The following is a 19,782-nucleotide window of genomic DNA, read 5'->3' as shown; positions in this document are numbered from 1 at the left end:
AGAACGCGCACGGGGGCAGGGATAGCCAATTACAGGCGCATTTTTTTACCTACGCTCGTTCTTGAGGAACGTGAGAGGTGCACTCCAATAAGGACTCGAGGAGAAGCGAATCTAAGCCAATCCGAGGCTTGAAGGAAGAGCTGTCCCGCCTTAAGCCAAAGGGACCAATGGGAAGCGCGGGCGGCGTGTTTGAAAGCGAGGCCAAAGTGGGTGGGAGCGCGTGCTGCTGGGAGTTGTTCGGAGGTTGGCGGCGCGGGGCTGACGAGCCTCAGGTCGAGCGGTCATGTCGCACAAGCAGATTTACTATTCGGACAAATACGACGACGAGGAGTTCGAGTACCGGTTAGTGCCGGCGCGGGGCCCACCGCGAGGTCGTGAACTTCGACAAGTGAGGGCAAGAAGAGTTAGGAACCGGAGCTGAAGCGACGGGACCGGCGCATGCGCGGGAGACCCGAGCCGCGGGCTGGGGACGGTCGCTGAGAGCGTACGGCGCACGCGCCAGGGCCTGGCGGCCCCGGGGAAAGTAGAAAGTGGCAGACTCGGAATGGGCGTGGCTAGGGGGCTCTAGGCTGACGGCCCCGCCCCCTCGGCAGAGCGAGTTGTGCTTGCCTTCTGGAGACTGCTGGTGTCGCGGCGACACCTCGGGGCCTCCGGGGCCTACTGAGAGGAGGTGGCCACGGCGGCGCGAGAGGTGCCCGCGGATTCCTGCAAAGGGGGCGTGGGCTTGTTTCAGGAAGGGGGCTTCCGGGACCTGCGAGGGGGTGAAGCTGGCCGAGGGCTTTGAGAAAGGACTTGGCAGGGGCCTGCCGGATGCCCTTCGAACATTCGAAACAGTTACGGAGCGCCTCCAGGTGTTGTGTTAAGTGCGGGCATGAGCCCTGTCCTCTGCTCCCCACAGCCCGAGACGTTTGTGGAAACGCTGCAGGCTTCAGAGAGAGGGCGAGAAGGGACGTGATGGACATAGGTGCAGGTTATGTGGGAGCAACAGAGCTCGGCACGGATGGTGAAGAAGGGGGTCCTTACAGAGCCTCGGAGTTTGGAGTTAATCCAACTCCGTGATTCCAGGTTGAAAGATTCGGGAAGACCAAGGATTCTGCAAATGAGGGCATGATCCTTGAAACAACTTCCTAGTTCGTATCTTGTCCCCAAAATTGAAGAACGTGCAATGCAAACTTGCTTTGGTTGTGTTTCTTTTCCGCCTAGTGCGGGGCTGGGCCCCGTGGCCGGCTCGGTGCGTGCTGACAGGTGCAGATACAGGACCGCGGTGACGCCAGCTGCTTGGGGAAGCCCCGCAGCTCCGCTGGGGCCCGTTAACTTTTTCCTCCCCATCTGAACTAAGCGCTTATAGCATCTCTGTGGGACTAGGGAGAAGTCACGAGTTTCATCTCTCTGGAAGTCGTAGATCTTGGCAGTGGTATCTTGGTTTAAGAAACAGCTTGTCGTGAGGGGGTCTGTTTGGTGCAATGTGCCAGGGACTTGTTAGAATGTAAGCTATTTTCAGATACTTAGGCTAGAATCGTGTCTCTGGGAAGCATCTCTGTTACTAGCACGGGGAGCGCTTAGTGTATTTTCACGGAGCATGATGAAGTGTATCAGGATTCGTGGCAGAGTAATACTTTTTTGCCACGAAAGGAGACTTATCCTTGGTTAGGAAGACAAGGCGTTTCCCCGGGGAAGTCTCATGGCACATCCCTTCAGAGTCAGGAAAATGAAATCGAGGATAGATTTAAAGGGTTTACGTTGACAGTTCATCCTTTGTGAGGGCTCTTCCACACAGCGCTCCGTAAGAGGCCTTTCTTCACCGATCCATCTCGAAACTACCTCTGTTATTAACACTCTGCTATGGGGCTGCCATTCTGTTGATTCCGAGTAATCAAGTAGGGGACTGGGCTCCAGGAGGCCAGAGGCAGTGCATCAACGGTGCCTGGAAGTTAGGTGCTCATTTGCTTGCGTTGCTCATTAATTCGTGCTTTGTGATGTACTTGCAGGAGGATTTGCAGAACTTGGCCTTTAATTCTAGCTGCCTTTACCCCACAATAAATGTATATAAACTCCCTACTATCAGAAACCAATTTTTCCTTTCTTTCCTCTCTTGGCTTTGTATGTAAGCACTTGTCTAACGGACTGTCCCCACTACTTATGGGAGTCCCCCCACCTGTCCATGTTTCTGTTACAGGCACGTCATGTTGCCCAAGGACATAGCCAAGCTGGTCCCTAAAACCCATTTGATGTCTGAATCTGAGTGGCGGAATCTCGGCGTTCAGCAGAGTCAGGGATGGGTCCATTATATGATCCACGAACCAGGTTGGTGCAGTGGCTGAGAGCAATCATACGGGTTCCTTCACTGAGGGCGAGAAAGAGCGATAAGATCGCAGAACCCAAAGAAATCAGGGGAAGGTAACGGTGGTTTATAGGTTCCTCACCAGCCGTCTAGAAAAACTGAAGTAACCAGAAGCAAGAGTAAAGTATCAGATGGGAAGTTCAGAGACAAAGTGTCACTGAAAAATACCTCTTTTAATCTCTAACTTCGTCCGAGCGTAGTCTTTTTTTTAAGGCCACATATACCCCGGAGGAGGCTGTGGCTCCTTCATCATTCTCCATCAGAAAGTGAGTTCTTAGATGTTATCCAAATAAGCCAAGGAAAGTGTATTTCTTGATAAGACAGCAGACACCAAGCTGCCAGGCAAAACTAATAAAGGGCTCCCCCGGGGTTGCACAAACACAGCAAAAGAACTGATACTAACAATTCTGTACTTGGCAGACAGGCCCAGCTTTTGGGTCTGGTTCTAAGGCCGCGTGCTGACGTCGTAATTTAGTCGTGAAGATCTGATCGCTGTCTCTGGGAGGTGCGGGTGGGAGAGCGTAGGCTGTGCGCACACGAGCGTGAGCTTGCCTCTTAGGTTTCACTCGCTCTTTCAGAACCTCACATCTTGTTGTTCCGGCGACCACTGCCCAAGAAGCCGAAGAAATGAAGCCGGCAGCCACCTTTCGGCCTCGGGCTTCGCACAGCTGTCCTCACGTGCTAACGACATCTTCGGGTGACATTATTCCATTGCCTTCTTGCTTCCCACTTTGATATTGAAAGGATGTTCAGACTGTTTGTGCTGGTGACCGCTTCGCCTGAGCCAACAGCAGCACGGCCCAGCCGGCTGAGCGCCGTTCGGGCTGCAGCCTCGGCCGAGCGCGACCCCAGAAGCCCTGCCGAGCTCTGTATCCTGCAGAACACACTTGGTAGATGGAGGAAGCGGCTCCTCTAAGCATGAGGCCGTGGCAGGGATTGCGTAAACCTGCCGTTTTGTTTCTTCCTGCCAGGTGTTGTATGTTGTATGGTGGTTCGTGTTTCATTGTACTGGAAACTGTCCGTTTTATTCAAGAAACCTGTTCCGTGTTAAAAAGCCTTGATTAAAGAGGAAGTTTTTACGATCTGATTCTTTGCTTGTCGAGGTCTCCCCTCTTGGGGTCGCTGCGAGCAGCACCCTGTTTGTGGTTGTGCCCCCTTCGCTTAGATCATGAAGCCCAGCTCTTTGCTAATAATGAGGGTCGTTTCAACATTCGTGTAACCGGTTTTTAACCTACTTCAAGCAGACTTTCTGTCAAACATCTGAAACGGTATGCTGCTCTGTTAGCCTGAGCTAAAGGCTGTGGGGAGACATCACCTCAAGAAAGCAAACGAACTGCTTCCTACAGCCCGGGATGGCACCTTCACTGTAGTCCTGGTATCTGAAGGGCACGAGAGGGTGAAGGGAGGAGGCCGTCAGCCAGAGGCTGCCCTGTGCCCCCTTCCTGCCGGGCCCAAGGCTCAGGCACACCTGGGGGCAGGAGAGGGGGGCGGGGAGGGCAACCCCTGCTGTTTTTCCTGGCAAGTTCTGGTGCCTGAGCCGACCCTGAGAGATGTTGACTTAATTGGTCTGGGGTGTGGCCTGGATGTGGGAATTTCAAGCATTTTTCTGCAGGTAGCTGGAATACTAACCTTTGGGGAAACAGGTATAAGCTGTAGTTGTTTGAGAAAACATTTCTCCAAGGGGCCCCTGGCCGGCTCAGTCGGTGGAGCATGCAACCCTTGATCTCAGGGTCGTGAGTGCGAGTCTCATGTTGGATGAAGAGATTACTTCAAAACAAAACCTTAAAAAAAAAAAAAGCATTCATCCAAATAATAGCTTGCCCCCTACTTTTAAAAATCACAGCAGTACTAAATAAAGGAAATTATCTCCCTGCCCCCCCCCCCCCCATCATCCACCCATTTACTACTATGGCAGGAGTTCAGTTGTGGTCCCTGAACCAGAGCATGACTTCACCTCAAGCCTTGTTAGAAATGCAAATTATTGGACTCCACCCTAGACCTGCTGAATCAGAAACTCTGACGGTTAGGCCTAGCAAGGTTTTAACAGGCTCTCCAGGTGATTCTGGCGCCCACTCAAGCTTGAGAACCCACAGATAGACGATTGGATCAGAGCTGTTGGGGGGGGGGGGGAGACACTATCACCATTGCTAGTAAAGATGATGGCTCATGTGACTTATTGTCAGGCAAGTGGGACTTTTGTTTTGCCTTTAAATTCGCTTTATAGGGGCATCTGGCTGGGCCAGTTGGTACAGCACAGAGCTCTTGATCTTGGGGTCGTGAGTTTGAACCCCACGCTGGGTGCAGAGATCACTTTAAAATCTTAAAAAAAAATTTTTTTTTTTGAGCTGAGGTTCTTTTAATTGAAAAACACACAGGGCTTATCGCTTGAGAAAGAATAGTCTAGAAGTCTGGCTCTACCTTTGTTTTTTGTTTTGGGGTTGCTGGATGGCATCCCTTCCTTTTTCTTAGCCTGTTGCCCATCTGTAAAATGGGTATCATCTATCTGGGGCTTTAGGAGAGTAAAATGAGGGTGGGTGTGGTTCGGCTGTCCTCCCAGTGATGCATGAATTTTATGTGTTCACTACAGAAAACATAGTCCAGGTACCAGCAGCGTCAGCATGACAGGAGAGCTTGTTAAATGCAGATCTCAAGCTCCCACCCAAACCTCCTGAATGGGGGAGACTTAATCAGCATATTAAAGTCCCAGATGGGGAGCCTGGCTAGTGCAGTCCATACAGCATGCAACTCTCTCCTGGTCGTCAGTTCAAGTCCCATGTTGGGCATAGAGATTATTTAAAAAAATTAAAACAAATTTTTAAAAGGAGGGTCCCAGATGATCAAACATTAAAATTTAAGAAGCACTTTTAGATCAAAAGCAACTGAAATGAGAGTAAGCTAGGATGATGTAAGAATCGAAAGTGGACACGTGGCATCCCCTAGTCACTGCCCTCACTGGTACCTAGAAGACCCAAATTGGCAAAGGTGATGTTCAAATTAAGCACTATCTGGACGGGGCGGGAGGGGGGGGGGGGAGTTAGGCTTTTTCTTGTCAAGAGGGTTAAGTACATAGCTTTACCGTTTATAATAGAAATAAATGAAAGCTGGGATGCCTAGATTGCTGAGTGGTTAAGCCTCCGACTTCAGCTCAGGTCATGATCTTACGGTTCCTGAGTTTAAGCCCTGTGTCGGGCTCTGTGCTGACAGCTCAGAGCCTGGACCCTGCTTCGGGTTCTGTGTCTCCCTCTCTCTCTGCCCCTCCACTGCGTGAGCTCTCGCTCTGTCTCAAAAATACACATTTTTTGGCACAAAAACAGACACTCAGATCAATGGAACAGAATAGAGAACCTAGAAATGGACCCACAAACATACGGCCAAATAATCTTTGACAAAGCAGGAAAGAATATCCAATGGAATAAAGACAGTCTCTTCAAGTTGTACTGGGAAAACTGGACAGCAACATGCAGAAGAATGAACCCAGACCACTTTCTTACACCGTACACAAAAACAAACTCAAAATGAATGAAAGACCTCAATGTAAAACAGGAAGCCATCAAAAGCCTCAAGGAGAAAGCACGCAAAAACCTCTTTGATCTTGGCCATCGCAACTTCTTACTCAAGTGTCTCCAGAGGCAAGGGAAACAAAAGCAAACATGAACTATTGGGACCTCATCAAAGTAAAAAGCTTCTGCACGGTGAAGGAAACAATCAGCAAAACTAAAAGGCAACCGACAGAATGGGAGAAGATATCTGCAAACGACATATCAGATAAAGGGTTAGTATCCAAAATCTAGAAAGCACTTGTCAAACTCAACACCCGAAAAATAAATAATCCAGTGAAGAAATGCACAAAAGATATGAATAGATACTTCTCCAAAGAAGACATCCAGACGGCCAACCGACACATGAAAAAATGCTCAACATCACTCAACATCAGGGAAACACAAATCAAAACCACAATGAGATACCACCTCACACCTGTCAGAATGGCTAACATTAACAACTCGGGCAACAACAGACGTTGGTGAGGATGTGGACTGCTGGTGGGAATGCAAACTGGTGCAGCCGTTCTGGAAAACAGTGTGGAGGTTCCTGAAAAAATTAAAAGTAGAACTACCCTACCACCCAGCAATTGCACTACTAGGTATTTATCCAAGGGATACAGGTGGGCTGTTTCGAAGGGACACACGCACCCCTACGTTTACAGCAGCGCTATCGACAACAGCCAAAGGATGGAAGGAGCCCAAATGTCCATCGAAGGATGAATGGATAAAGAAGATGTGGTCTATATATATGATGGAGTATTACTCGGCAATCAAAAAGAATGAAATCTTGCCATTTGCAGCTACGTGGATGGAACTGGAGGGTATTATGCTGAGCGAAATTAGTCAGAGAAAGACAAAAATTATATGACTTCACCCATATGAGGACTTTAAGAGACAAAACAGATGAACAAAAGGGAAGGGAAGCAAAAATAATATAAAAACAGGGAGGGGGACAAAACATAAAAGACTCTTAAATACGGAGAACAAACAGGGTTACTGGAGGGGTGGTGGGAGGGGTGTGGGCTAAATGGGGAAGGGGCACTAAGGAATCTACTCCTGAAATCACTGTTGCGCTATATGCTAACTTGGATGTAAATTAAACAATAAATGAATTAATAAAAAAATAATTGCTGACAGGGAAGGACTTAAAAAAAGAAATAAACATTTAAAAAGAAAAAAATAAATGAAAGTTCCACGCACTAAAAAGTCCTCTCCAAGCTCTCCCTACTTCACAGCCAATGCTGATTCTTGGTGTCCCTCGAAGGGCCATGCGCTACAAGATAAATCCCATTTGCCTAGAATTCGAGTCGGGGTTAAAGACCGCTAGCACTGCACACAAGAACCCGAAAACGGGACCGAGGTTAGAATCACACCTCCCTTTCCCGCCAGCACCAGGAGCAGCAGCCGAGGTCCCCCCCCCCGTCGGCCCCGCCCCCGCAGTTCCGGGTGAGGGTGACCACGTGCTTGTCGCCCATAACAACCCCGCGCTGCTCCCGCCCCCGGGCTGGGGCTGGCGAGCGACGGCCGCCTGCACCCGTGGGCCCTTGGAGGCAGTCTGAGCGACAGCCGAGATGGCCAACTGACGTGGCAGGCGCGATCCAAGGCGGGACGTTGCGTGCGGAAGCCGCCCGGGGCCGTGCGGGAGCGGAGGGCGCCGGCCGGGAAGGCAGGTGGGGACCCGGGGCAGCTGGGCGGGCGGGGGCGGGGTGGCGGGGACGGAGACTGCAGGCCAGAAAGGGTGCGGGCCCCGGCGGGCCCGGCGCCTGAGCTCGGCCCGCGGCGGAGGGAGGGGCCGCGTTTAAAGGCGGGGGGGGGGGGGGGGGGGGTCGAGACGCTTAAAGGGACCGGTCCCCAAAGAGGAGAGATATTTAAAGGTGCAGGCTGCCGGGCTGTCGCCGGCCAGGGGGGGCCGAGCTCGGCGCGCAGGAGACCTACGTAAAGTGGTAGGTGCTCGGGAGAGCAGGACGCTTTAAGGAGACCAGAGCCAAGCTTGTGAAGAGGCTGGGATGGGGTGAGAACACGTCCGTTGAAGGCAGGGATAAAGGAGTCGCTTGTCAAGGGCCCGGCGAGGTCTCCCTCTAAGGAAAAAAGAACATGCACTCCTGCTCTCCCCCAATGTCCTTTCTGGCTCCTCCAGGTTCCCTTGACCCCGGACCCCCCTGTTCCCAGGCTATGGCCCCCAGTGCCCTGTAGACCTGGCGCGACTCCCGTGCTTTCGACCCCTATTTGGGGCCCTGGGTGGCTACTGGAGGGCCTTGCAGAGGGGCAGAGAAGGCAGGACCATGGCATCTAGGGCCTCTGAACCTCCCTCAGGGCGCAGCGTGACGGCGGGCATCATCATTGTTGGAGATGAGATCCTCAAGGTGCGTCTGGGACAGAAGGGGGGTGTGTGGCGTGCTCCTGTCCTTAAGATCCTGCTGCACGATCTGTTGAGGGAAGGCAGGCCAGGGCGGGAGCCCCCTTGCTGCCGTGGAGTCCTGGAGTGAGCCCAGCATGTTAGAGGGAAAGTGACCCTTGTGCTTTCCATCACTCTGTTGAAAACTTGTAGCAAGGTGGCTTCAGTTTGTCCAGCAACTTGATAGGAGTAGGAGGGGCTTCACAGAAATGACGGGGAGTCCGACTTGTGAAGGGGGTACAGGTGCATGTGTTATTGAAGAGTCACAGCCAGCCTGTTTGGAAAATGACCCAAGGCACTTGGCAGAGTGAGTAAGCGAAATAGAAGGAAACTACTGGACGGAAGAAATCCATCGGATTCTTCTGAGCAATCGAGGGAAATCTTGTTAAAGGTCGTGGTAGGCATCGGGTTTGAAGTAGTGATCTTGACCCCTCCTTTTTGAGTGCTTACTAGGGCCCGCGACTGTGCTTCTAGATCACATGTGCGGTTTTACTAACCCTTAGAACAATCCCCTGAGGTTCAATACTTTTATTATAAATGTCAATTAATGGATTATGAGACCGAGAAGCTAGCTTGTCCAAGGTTCCATAGCCAGGAGGTGGTAGAGGGGGGATTCCAACCTGAGTCCCTCTTACTCCAAGTAACCCTTGTCCGCTAAGCCCTCTGGAAAGAAGTTGAAGGAGAAGGGGCTGCAAAGGAAGGTCGTGTGCACACCGCAGGCAGCCTCAAACGTTCTGCAAAGGAATGTGAACTTTATTCTGTATATGTTTGGAAACAACACAGGGCTTTTGAGCCCAAGAGTGATGCAATCCCAGTAACACATTAGAAAGGTTAGTCAGAAGGCACTGGGCAGAGCGCTGGGGCTGGCGGCCGGGAGCCTGGCCAGGAGGCCTCGACAATGTCCAGATGACAGGTGCCAAGGACCTGCCCGGCGGCAGTAGGGACCAAGAGAAGAGAGCAGATGGGGAGACATTTCAGTACACTTGACGGTAGGAGGGCCTCACTGGCGGTGGACAGTGTCTGGGGAGGCCACTGGCCAAAGTGACAACGGCCAGGAGTACGGCAGAGATGCCCGATAGGTAGGCGGAGCCAGGGAGCTGAAACTGTCAGGGTTGGGGAGGAAGTGGATGGGTCGTCCACATAAAATTGGCCACCGAATCCTCAGGCATAGATGAGGTCAAGGTCAAAGCACGGAGAAGGAGGCCCAAGGTGGGTCATGCGACCCCTGGCTGTTCACCTGGATTTTCTCACCCTCGTACCCAGTCCAGGCTTTAGAGCCTCACAAGGCAGCGTCCCCCAAAAGAGCACGATACCCCACACGGCTGTCACCCCTTCCCCTTTGCCCTCGAGTCCTGCAGCACTGACACTCTCATCGTCCCCATCTCATCTCCCAGGGACACACTCAGGACACCAACACCTACTTTCTATGCCGGACACTGCGCTCCCTGGGGGTCCAGGTGTGCCGGGTCTCTGTCGTACCCGACGAGGTGGCCACCATCGCGGCAGAGGTCACTTCTTTCTCCAGCCGCTTCACCCACGTCCTCACGGCAGGGGGCATCGGCCCCACTCACGATGATGTGACCTTTGAGGCGGTAGCACAGGCCTTCGGGGATGAGCTCAAGCCGCACCCCGAGCTGGAAGCGGCCATCCGAGCCCTCGGAGGGAAGGGCTTCGAGAAGCTGTCCGTAGTGCCCTCCTCCGCCCGCCTGCATTACGGCACAGACCCTCACACGGGCCGGCCCTTCAAGTTCCCACTGGTCTCCGTCCGAAATGTCTACCTCTTCCCAGGCATTCCCGAGCTGCTGCGGAGGGTGCTGGAGGGGCTGAAGGGGCTGTTCCGAAACACGGCGGTGCAGTTCCACCTGCGGGAGCTGTACGTGGCCGCCGACGAGGCCTCCATCGCTCCCGTGCTGGCTGAGGCACAGGCCCACTTTGGGCGCAGGCTCGGCCTGGGCTCCTACCCCGACTGGGGCAGCAACTACTATCGGGTGAAGCTGTCGCTGGACTCGGAGGAAGAGGGGCCGCTGGAGGAGTGCCTGGCCTACCTGACTGCCCGTCTGCCCCCGGGATCGCTGGTCCCCTACGTGCCCGACGCCGTGGGGCAGGCCAGGGAGGCTGTCTACCAGCTCGCAGAATCAGGTAGGGGCCTGGGGGGGTAGGGGCCGCACGTGCCCACCCCACCCCTGCCCAGGTCTCGGGAATGTAGGGTCTGAGAGAGGGGGGTTAGCTCTGGTGCCGTCGGTCATTCTTCCAGTAAATGTCAACCGGGTGCCCACTCCTGCCAGCACTGTCCTGGGTACTGCGGACCGAGCTCAACAGGACAGTGTGTTACACACCACGGCCTTCTGGGCCGGCAGTGTAACAAGAAAGGTAGGCGTCAGGCACGAGACGTCGGTCTCAGCGGCCTCCACGGTGGGGAGGTCAGCCTTGACCTGGGCGTATGTACGTTAAATACAGTCTGCTGGGCGAGTGTCGGACATGTGGGCCGAAGAGGAGGATTGGGCCCCACCGGGAGGTGGGCGAGAGCAAACAGGATGGGGTTCAGGGGAACGAAGGAGAGTAGGGCCCCCCGAGGGAAGACACTGAGGTGAAGGGTTCTGAATGGCAGGCCGGGACAGACTCTGAAGGGCATGTAGGACTCCGGCCTTTACTCTGGGAACACTGGGAAGCCTGGAGAGGCTTCAGGCCAGAGCGGTGTGCGGCCCCCCCCCCCCCCGCCACTGCCCTCTGACGGCCACGTGTACGTATCTTCTTGTCTGTCTCCTTGCAGGGTCTCCTCTGGGGGGGAAGGTGGCAGGCGCCCTGCAGACCATTGAGACCGCCCTGGCTCAGTACGACCTCAGCCACCTTTGCGTGGGCTTCAATGGAGGCAAGGACTGCACGGCCCTCCTGCACCTCTTCCACGCGGCCGTGCAGAGGTGAGCCCACGGCCCAGGGCGAAGGCAGCAAGGAGGGAGAGGGCGGCCAGGTGTGGTTTGGGAGGGAGGGAGCCGTGGTGACCTCTCCACACTCTTCCCCCGCCACATTGACTGAGCATCTGACATCTGGGTGGCCCTGGGTGGCCCTGGGTGGACGTGTAGGCCACCGGCCCTGAGCACAGGGAGGTCACAGCCCATCCAGGAGCAGAGAGAACAGTGTGCGAGCTCTCTGGGGAGCATTGCTCTGCCAAGCCTGTGCGTCCTCCCCTCCCCAGGACACGCCCCGATACTCAGGAGCCCCTCCAGATCCTGTACATCCGCAACATCTCCCCCTTCCCCGAGCTGGAGCAGTTCCTACAGGACACCATCAAGAGGTACTGAGGGCCTGGGAGTGTGGGCTCCGGGTGCGGCTCAGCAGTGCCCGCTTCTGACCCCCGCCCCTCCCCTCCTCAGGTATAATCTGCAGGTGCTGGAGGCCGAGGGCCACATGAAGCAGGCCCTGTGTGAGCTGCAGGCCCGGCACCCCCGGCTGGAGGCCGTCCTGATGGGCACCCGCCGCACCGACCCCTACTCCTGCAGCCTCCACCCCTTCAGCCCCACGGACCCTGGCTGGCCTGCCTTCGTGCGCGTCAACCCGCTGCTGGTAACGGGGAGGGGGCCGCAGCGCCTCCCGTCTCCCGACCCCTGTCGCTCATTGCGCCCTGGCCCCCCACGTGGGAGAGGTGGGAGCCCGGGGCTCGCGTGAGGGACCCCCATCACCCAAGGGAGGCTGTGCTGCTCGGCCGTTCAGCTTTCTGACCATTCTGTAGGGAGCACCGATTCAGTGGCCGGCTTGTGCTTTCTACCTTTAGGTCTGCACTGCCCAGAATGGCAGCCACTAGCCTCTTACCGATACTCAAATTACAACCTACTGAAATGAAAGAAAGAATGACCCCAAACCACTGAGTGGTGCGCTCCAAGTGTGACGAATTCTGTGGTGTGGGTGTTATATCTTAATTTTAAAAATTAAATACCCTTCAGAATTCGCTTCTTCAGAGGCACTAACCCCATTTCCAGCCGCGGCCACGTTAGACGGCCCAGCTGGAGACGCAGCGGGCTGCGTGGACTCCTGGACACAACCACGTCCGTCCTGGAGCACGCCGGTCCCTGGGGGGTGGCTTGGGGGTGGAGGGAGGCGGGCAAAGGTTTCCCGTTTTGCGTTGCGTGGCCGCACCCAGCAGGCTGTGCCGGAGAATCCCAGAGAATCCCACAGGAGGCCTCCCTCAGAGCCCGGGAAGCAGAAGAGCTCTAGGCGGGCCCCTGCCCAGGCGGCAGGCCGCAGTGTGGGAGGGGGGACTTTGTGACCCCACTCTGACCCCCAGGACTGGACCTACAGAGACATCTGGGACTTCCTACGGCAGCTGTTTGTCCCGTACTGTGTCCTATATGACCGAGGGTAAGGGTGCTGGCAGAGGACGGGTGTCGTGGGCGTGGGGACGAGGTGGGGGCGCTGCGGTGGGGAGAGCCTGCCCCGAACTCGCCTGCCTCCTCCCTGCTCCAGCTACACGTCGCTGGGGGGCCGCGAGAACACCGTGAGGAACCCGGCCCTGAAGTGCCTGAGCCCGGGGGGCCAGCCCACCTACCGGCCAGCCTACCTCCTGGAGAACGAAGACGAGGAGAGGAACTCGCGCACGTGACCCCGAGCAGCCAGAGGGAGGCCGCCCTGGGGTGTCCCCTGTCAATAAACCGCCTCTTGCGTGCCTGCTGCTCTGCCTGTGTCTTCCTGCTCCAGGGGACGGGACGGGAGAAGCAGACGTGGGCCGGGCTCTGCCAGTTCCCAGCTGGCAGTGCTCCCTCTGAGGAACAGGGGCGGTGGGGGGGCAACCGGGGGACGTGCTGGGGGGACGTACACAGAACACTCGGCAGGAGCCCACCGGAGGGCAGGGTCAGGAGCCACGCCAGCCCCTGGGGGAGAGGCACCCCGGGCAGGACGCCGAGGTTTGGAGAGCCAGGCTGGGAGAAGGGAAGCTGGGCTGGCCTGGCTGCGGAGGACAGAAGACGGGGTGGCCGGCCCACCCCCCCTGCCCCAACCCAGCCTCCACCCCTGCCCATTGGAGGCTGACTCAGCCCATTCTTGGGCCCAGAACCTTCCCTGTGCTAGACCCCGGGGCCTTTGTCCCTATAGTCATGAGGTCTGAGGGGGTGGGGACGCTGCTGATAAAAGGCCCGGGAGGCAGCTCTGTGCACCTCAGAGCTGCAGCCCATATGCAGCCCCGGACACAGCCCCTCGCCCAGGCCCTGCCTTTCTCCTTCAGAAGGGCCCTGTGGGGCACTGGGTTCCAGGTGCCGGTCATGAAGACGGGCACAGGATGGGAGGGCCTGCAGCAGACCCTGAAGGAAGTTGCCTACATCCTCCTCTGCTGCTGGTGCATCAAGGAACTGCTGGATTGATGCCCCGGGACAGCCCCCCCGCCCCGCCCCGCCCCTGCACCGCTCAGGTGGGCCTGGATCCACCCCTTCCCCTCCCGCCCCCGCGCCCTGCACCACTCAGGTGGGTGGGCAGGGTCCCAGACCCAGGCGCAGGGCCACAGCTTCTGTGACAGAGCCTGCCTCCCAGCTTCCTATTCTCTCCTCCAGCACCGGGCCCAGCCCCCATCGAGCACCCCCCAGCCCCGGCCCCCACCTCCAGGCCAGCTGTGCTTGACCGACGATGGGCCACAAACAACCGGGGGAAGTGTGGACCCTGCTTCGAGTTTGTGCCATGTGCCAGCCTCCGTTCCCGCCCGCACCTCTGCTGGACCTCCGGTGCAGGTACACGGGAGCTGCCTGGTTGCTGGCCGGGACCCAGATAAGACTGCCGCGGGACCCGCACCATGAGCCCACCGGCCTAGATGGTTGATTTTTCTGTACTCAGTGCCAGGAATGGGCTAAGGACCACTAAACTGTGTGTGCATGCATGTGTGTGCATAAATGTATATGTATATATATATATATGTATGTATGTATATACATATACCATCTGCTGTGTGCCAATCCTGGTGCTCTGAACACATCAGTGAACAAAACAGGCCCCTGTACTCACAGAGCTTACGTTCTGCTGGGCAGAGGCAGGAAATAAGATGTAAACAAAAAATAAGGATATAGATGTTCTATATAAAATAAATAGGCCTTGAGGCCAAACGTGCTAAATGTCTAAAAGAGACTCCAAACAACTCAGCACTGAAAGGGTCTTGGAGCCAGAGCCAGCGTTCAGACCAGGGAGGGAAGGAGATGGGCGCCGGGGCGGCCTGGTCGGTGGAGCGGCCGACTCAGGTCATGATCTTGCGGTTCATGGGTGCGAGACCCTCGTCAGGCTCTGTGCTAACAGCTGGGAGCTGGCTTTGGATTCTGCTGCCCCTCCCCCACTCACACTCTGCCCCCCCCCCCTCAAAAATAAACATTACAAAAAAATCATTTTTAAAGAAGGGAGGGAAGGAGGTTGTCCTGGATACAACCCACACCGAAAACCAGGTTTTCCGACTCACTGGTTGGGGAGGGTGGAGGGTGGAAAGCCCAGGTTCCTCCCAACCGGTGGGTAGGGAGGGGTCCGGCTTGGGTGGGGTCCCGCGCCTTAAGCCAGTAACTCAAATAGAAGACGTGGCCTGGCCGGCTCCCTGCCTTGAGGATCTTGGGAGAAGCCCTGGGCCCTCGCAAGCCCCAAGCTCACGGGAAGTCGGGCCCTGCTCCCCCTGGTCACACATGAGGCCACAAGAGAAAGGCACCCGGGTGGCCACACAGGTTCCTCAGGCTTGTCACCGTGCACAAGCACAAACAGCCAGAATGAGCACCGCTCCCTCTCTTCCCCTCGGCAGCCGAAACACACGCTGCCCCTGAATCACGCCCAGCAGTGGGCACGCGTCAGCCACTGACACCATCTCGCTCACACTTCCGACACGCCCACTCAGCCCCCCACAACCGCAGAGCCTCTTGGGGCCAGTTGTTGTCCCCTCCCTTCCGTCCTGGAGCACAAGCCTGGAGATGGTGTGTGGGACTCTCTCCTCACCCCAGGGACCAGCTTTTCCCAGACTTCCTCTGGGTGTGTTTTGTCTCTCTTGGTAAAGGTGACCCATACCTAGAGTAAGCAGTTCTGGTGAGAAGTGACCCTCCCCCCCCACGACCACTCTCCCCGCTGGGGTGGCTCAGATTCAGCAGCCCCTGGGAGGGCATTCGGGAGAGAGTGCTGCACGCGCCCCGCCCTCCTCTTCCCTCATTCGTGCAACAAATGTTAGGGAGCTCCCGCTGTGTGCCAATCCCCGTGCTCCCGGCACCACTGCGGTAAGCAAAACAGGCCCCAGGACTCACGGAGCTTCGGTTCCAGTGGGCAGAGATAGGAAATAAAATGTAAACAAAACAATAGGGACACAGCTGTGATTAGAAGATGCGGGCTATGAGCTGGGGTGGGTGTGAGGCAGGTCGTGTCGTGCCAGTGGCTCAGGGCAGGCTTAATAGCGAGAGCAGTGGAGACAAGGGCTGGCCTGCGCGCATACACATTCCTTTTTTTTTTTTTTTTAAGAGTTTTTCTATTTTTCAGTAATATCCGGCCCCAACATGGGGCTCGAACTCACAACCCCGAGACTGAGAATCACGCACTCTGCGGATGGAGCCAGCCGGGCCCCCTGAGCCCGGAGGAATTCTCGGAGTTGCTAACGTGGTCTCCACACGGCGCTGCCCCCTGGTTTTTCCCCTCCGACGAGGCAGGGACTCCGCAGGGGCACACACGGAGCCTGCTCCCTCTTTCCTGCGGCAGCGTGATTCTCCATAGTACTCCCGCTCAAGGTAGTCTTTATCCGGGTAGCTTGGCGACCTTCAGGCCTGCACAAAATGCAGGTAGGTCAGCCTTCTCGCCGGGTCCCTTCAGAGCCCACCTACCCCAGGACACAGCAGTAGGAAGAGGTAAGAGCTTGAATCCAACCAGAGAGAGGTTAGCGGTGGAGGACACAGAATTCACCTTTCCACACAAGTGTGGGGCTCCTGCCTCCCCTCACAGCCCGCACCCCTGCTTGGTCGGCCCGTCCCTGACTCGAGCTCTGGCCTTCTGCCTCCCTTTGCCTTTTTTTTTTTTTTTCTAATTTTTTTGTTTGCTTGTTTACTTATTTTTGAGATAGAGAGAGAGCATGAGCAGGGGAGGGGCAAAGAGGGAGAAGGAGACACAGAAGCCAAAACAGGCTCCAGGCTCCGAGCTGTCAGCACAGGGCCCCAGGCGGGTATCGAACTCGTGATTCGTGAGATCAGGACCTGAACCGAAGTCGGACGCTTAATCCACTGAGCCATGCTGGCGTCCCCAGCATGTTTGACTTTTATATTTAGGAGGGGAAAAAACTGTTTTTCATGTTTATTTACTTTTAGAGAGATAGAGTGTGAGCAGGGGAGGGGCAGACAGAGAGGGAGACAAAGAATCGGAAGCAGAATCCAGACTCGGAGCTGTCAGCCCAGAGCCCCCCCCTCCCCCCCCCCCCACCGGGCTCCAACTCACGAACCCTGAGGTCATGACCTGAGCCGAATTGGGACATTTAACTGATTGAGCCTCCCAGGCGCCCCTCTCCCTTTCCTTTCTCGGACCCCACTCCCACTGAGCCACTGAGCAGGGACAGGGCCTCGGGCTGGATCCTAGAGTCAGAGTTCTGAGCACAAGCGCCCTCGACAGCCGAGGGGATGTCTGGCGAAGGCCACCAGGGAAGCGGTAGGTGTCGGAAGGCAGGGCCCAGGAAGTTGACGGAGGGAGAAGAGGAGAGACTGCGGGTGGTCCAAGAGGAGTGTCAGCCCTCAAGAGAGCCCTGAGAGTGGAAAGTATGGGGGGAGGAGCGGGGAGGATAAGAAAAACCGTGTATGCCGTTCTGAGAACCCTTGCCACACTACAGTGTTGGACACTTACACAAGCCCGCTTGAAAAGTAGGCTGGACAAGGGCAACTATCCCAGGTTAGCTTGAAAGAAACAGGCCAAGAGAGGTGACGTGACCCACTGAAGGCCCAACCCACAGTACACTGCAGTGCGGTAGTCAGCTGGCGAACCCCGATTTTCTCGTCTCATATTTGGGGCTCCTCTGGGCCAGCCAGACTTCCTCTTCTGATATTGCACTTCAGGTGGTGGCCTGGTGGCCTGGGGGCGGGGCCAAGCGTGCAAAGGTGTGGGAAGGACTCCCGCTCCCATTCTGCACCCACTCCACCTCCTCCCCACACCTCCACTCTCAGCTGGCCTTCCTCTTGCTCCGCCTGCTCCTTTGGGGGTCCCAGATACGTCTTTTTCATCTAGACCACACAGGCCAGGACCCGGTTCCAGCCTACACCTCCCCAGTGCTCTCCAAGGGAAAAAGATGCGGCCGCTTCCCTGCAACGTCCTCTTCCCAGCTGGGAGAAGCTCACGTTTGGAGGGTCCAGACTCCGCTCGGGGCTCATTGGAGGGCGGAAGATGGCGGAAGAGGGGAGCTGAGTGCCAAGAATACGAGGGCTGGGGAAGAGCTAGCTCATTTGCCCCTGGGCGCCCAGGGGCCCTCTAGTGGCCACAAGGGGAAGGGGAAGGGGCGGGGTAAAACCGGGAAGAAGCCTCGGCAAAGCTGGAAGCGACCCCCAGATGCTGCAGCACTAGAAGGATTCTACCCAGGATTCCTAGCCGATCACCTCGAGAGAAGACCCTCCATGGTGTGCGAGAGGCAGGTGGAGGAGAGGGGTCCTGGCGAAGTGGTCGGAGGAGCCGCCCGCACTCATCTGGCTATTTTAGTAAAGATCTTGGTGGGGTCCTGAGTTCTCGCAGCAAGGCTCAGAAGCGCGCGGGAAGAGGGGTGTGGCAGTCGCTGCCCCCACGCCGGGGCGTGGACCCCCAAGGCCACCACGATCTTCCCGATCCCCGGCGTCCCTACTTGCATCTCGTTTGCACAGGAGTTATTTCCCCTTCGAAAGGCAGGAGTCCCCAACCCCTTTCTCAGTCACTGCCAGCCGAGACTTTTTACTCCGGCCTTTGGCCGTTCTCCGGCCCCTCTAGCCGCCGCCCCCAGGACCTTCCGTCCTTCACCTGTGCCAGCTTCTCGGCCGCCACCCACCACCCGATCCCAGCTGGGTACGAGCGGCCGAGACACCTGCGCCGCCTGCCGGTTGGCCGGAGGGAGGCTGAGGGCAGAGGGGTTCTGTTTCGCCTTCTCCGGGACGTGGAGTTTTGGAAAATGTTCCCCGAGCTTCCTGAGGCTAAATTTATCCCCCCCGGCCCTGGGGGGCGCAGAGATCCCGGAGACGATTAGCGCCGAGGCGCAGCCGGCTCCCGCCCAGAGGCCCGGAATAGGCGCCGGGTTATAAATAGTGCGCCCGCAGGTGTGGGGGGAGTCGGCGGGAGGGGGCAACCCTGGCAGCCACGGCCCCTTCAGGTGGGTTGGGCGGTCGCGGTGGGGGCGCCGGGGGGCGGCGGGCGGGGGGGGGCTGCGGTCTGTGCGCCCCCAGCGGTTTCCTGGGCGGCGGGTTTTTCGAGGGAAGCGGGGGCAGCCCGGGGAAGGGGGGGAGGGCGGGGAAGAGGTGGGCGCCCGGCGCAGGCTGTCGCTCCGCTTCCAGCTCAGCCCCCCACCCCTTCCAAAACAGGCCCCCAGACCCACTCATTCAGGACCCCGCCCACACAGAGCCGTGCCTTTCTTCCGCCAGAAGCCCTCTCCCTCCACGCGCGGCAAGCATCTAACTCTCCCGCAGCTGCCCCCGAGCGCACGTGGCCCAGCCAGTCCGGGCACCTGGCTGTCACTCAGAATCGCTGTCCCCAGCCCCAGGTACACAGTCCTCCTGAGGAGGGATTAACTCCTGCCACTTTCTCCTCTAAACTAAGGTCTAGCTGGTCGCCTGAGATTTAAGTCTGTACGTGCGGATCTGGGATGCCCCCGCCCCCCGCCCCGGCCCCCGTCTCTCCAGGAGGTCCCCTGCAGGCCGCACACCTGCCCTCGGGTTCCCGGTGCCAGTCCGGCGCTGGCGGCGGGGCGGGGGTGGCAGCGGGGCCCTGGGGCCCAGCCGGGAGTTTCGTGGGAGGGGAGCAGCCCCCAGTCAGCAGTCAGCGTTTCTCGGCTGCCGCAACTCAGTGGTTTGGCGCGGTGAGGGCCAGGAGTTAGAGGGGAGGCGGGAATTTCAAGTCGGGGTTCCCCCCTCCGACTTCTGAGCCAGGAAGGAAGCTGTATGGACCAGAAGAGAAACGTGGTGGTGGTTGGGGGGTGGGGAGGGTCACTGAGGAACAAGCAGGAGGCTCCGGGGCTGTCGAGACTGGAGAATGGCATTCCGGGTGCCCACAGATTCAGGCTGGGTCCAGCAAGGCTCAGGAGGCGACCCCCAGAGTTGGGGGACGGGGCGGGCCCGAGGCACTGGGCGCCTTTCGTCTCTTTGTACCTAAGGGCTGGTGCCAGGGCGCCCGCCCTCCTACTGCCTCTGGAGGCCCAGGCTCTGCCCTCCCAGAACCGCTTTCCTGCACTTCTTCCCCGGGGCCATGCAGCCCCCTTCCGTTTCACACGTCCTTCTGGCCTTGCCGTCCTGCCCCCAGCCCCAGGCGCGGCTCTTCCCCAGTCTGGCGCGACCCCGACGGCTGGAGAAGGGAGGGAAAAACCTTGCCTGGAC

General features: G+C 57.3%; 3 protein-coding genes across 8 annotated transcripts; all 3 read left to right on the top strand.

Moving 5' to 3' along the window:
* Positions 1–164: 164 nt before the first annotated feature.
* On the top strand, positions 165–3,428 carry CKS1B (CDC28 protein kinase regulatory subunit 1B). The gene is made up of 3 exons (XM_003999730.6): positions 165–342; positions 2,177–2,304; positions 2,920–3,428. The coding sequence occupies exons 1-3, from the start codon at positions 284–286 to the stop codon at positions 2,970–2,972; spliced, it is 240 nt and encodes a 79-aa protein (XP_003999779.1). The 5' UTR covers positions 165–283; the 3' UTR covers positions 2,973–3,428.
* Positions 3,429–7,404: 3,976 nt separating this feature from the next.
* On the top strand, positions 7,405–12,941 carry FLAD1 (flavin adenine dinucleotide synthetase 1). 6 transcript variants are annotated; one of them, XM_045049221.1, is made up of 9 exons: positions 7,405–7,553; positions 8,021–8,246; positions 9,673–10,417; positions 10,533–10,648; positions 11,049–11,196; positions 11,390–11,570; positions 11,650–11,839; positions 12,558–12,631; positions 12,737–12,941. In XM_045049221.1, the coding sequence occupies exons 2-9, from the start codon at positions 8,166–8,168 to the stop codon at positions 12,870–12,872; spliced, it is 1,671 nt and encodes a 556-aa protein (XP_044905156.1). In that variant the 5' UTR covers positions 7,405–7,553; positions 8,021–8,165; the 3' UTR covers positions 12,873–12,941. The 6 variants fall into 6 exon arrangements, with proteins under 6 accessions (XP_044905156.1, XP_044905158.1, XP_006943194.4 ...); XM_045049222.1 differs by lacking the exon at positions 7,405–7,553 and adding an exon at positions 7,811–7,826; XM_045049223.1 differs by lacking the exons at positions 7,405–7,553; positions 12,558–12,631; positions 12,737–12,941 and adding an exon at positions 12,048–12,174 and having other exon boundaries at positions 7,704–8,246.
* A 128-nt stretch (positions 12,942–13,069) lies between these two features.
* Positions 13,070–14,359, top strand: LENEP (lens epithelial protein). The gene is made up of 2 exons (XM_006943131.5): positions 13,070–13,673; positions 13,813–14,359. Exon 1 carries the CDS (start codon positions 13,363–13,365, stop codon positions 13,624–13,626), a length of 264 nt encoding a protein of 87 aa, XP_006943193.2. The 5' UTR covers positions 13,070–13,362; the 3' UTR covers positions 13,627–13,673; positions 13,813–14,359.
* The last annotated feature ends 5,423 nt before the right edge of the window (positions 14,360–19,782 follow it).

This window comes from Felis catus, chromosome F1, assembly GCF_018350175.1.
Source record: "Felis catus isolate Fca126 chromosome F1, F.catus_Fca126_mat1.0, whole genome shotgun sequence".
Taxonomy (NCBI): domain Eukaryota; kingdom Metazoa; phylum Chordata; class Mammalia; order Carnivora; family Felidae; genus Felis; species Felis catus.
The sequence above is the reverse complement of the archived record's forward strand: the minus strand, read 5'-3'. Positions and strand labels throughout refer to the sequence as shown.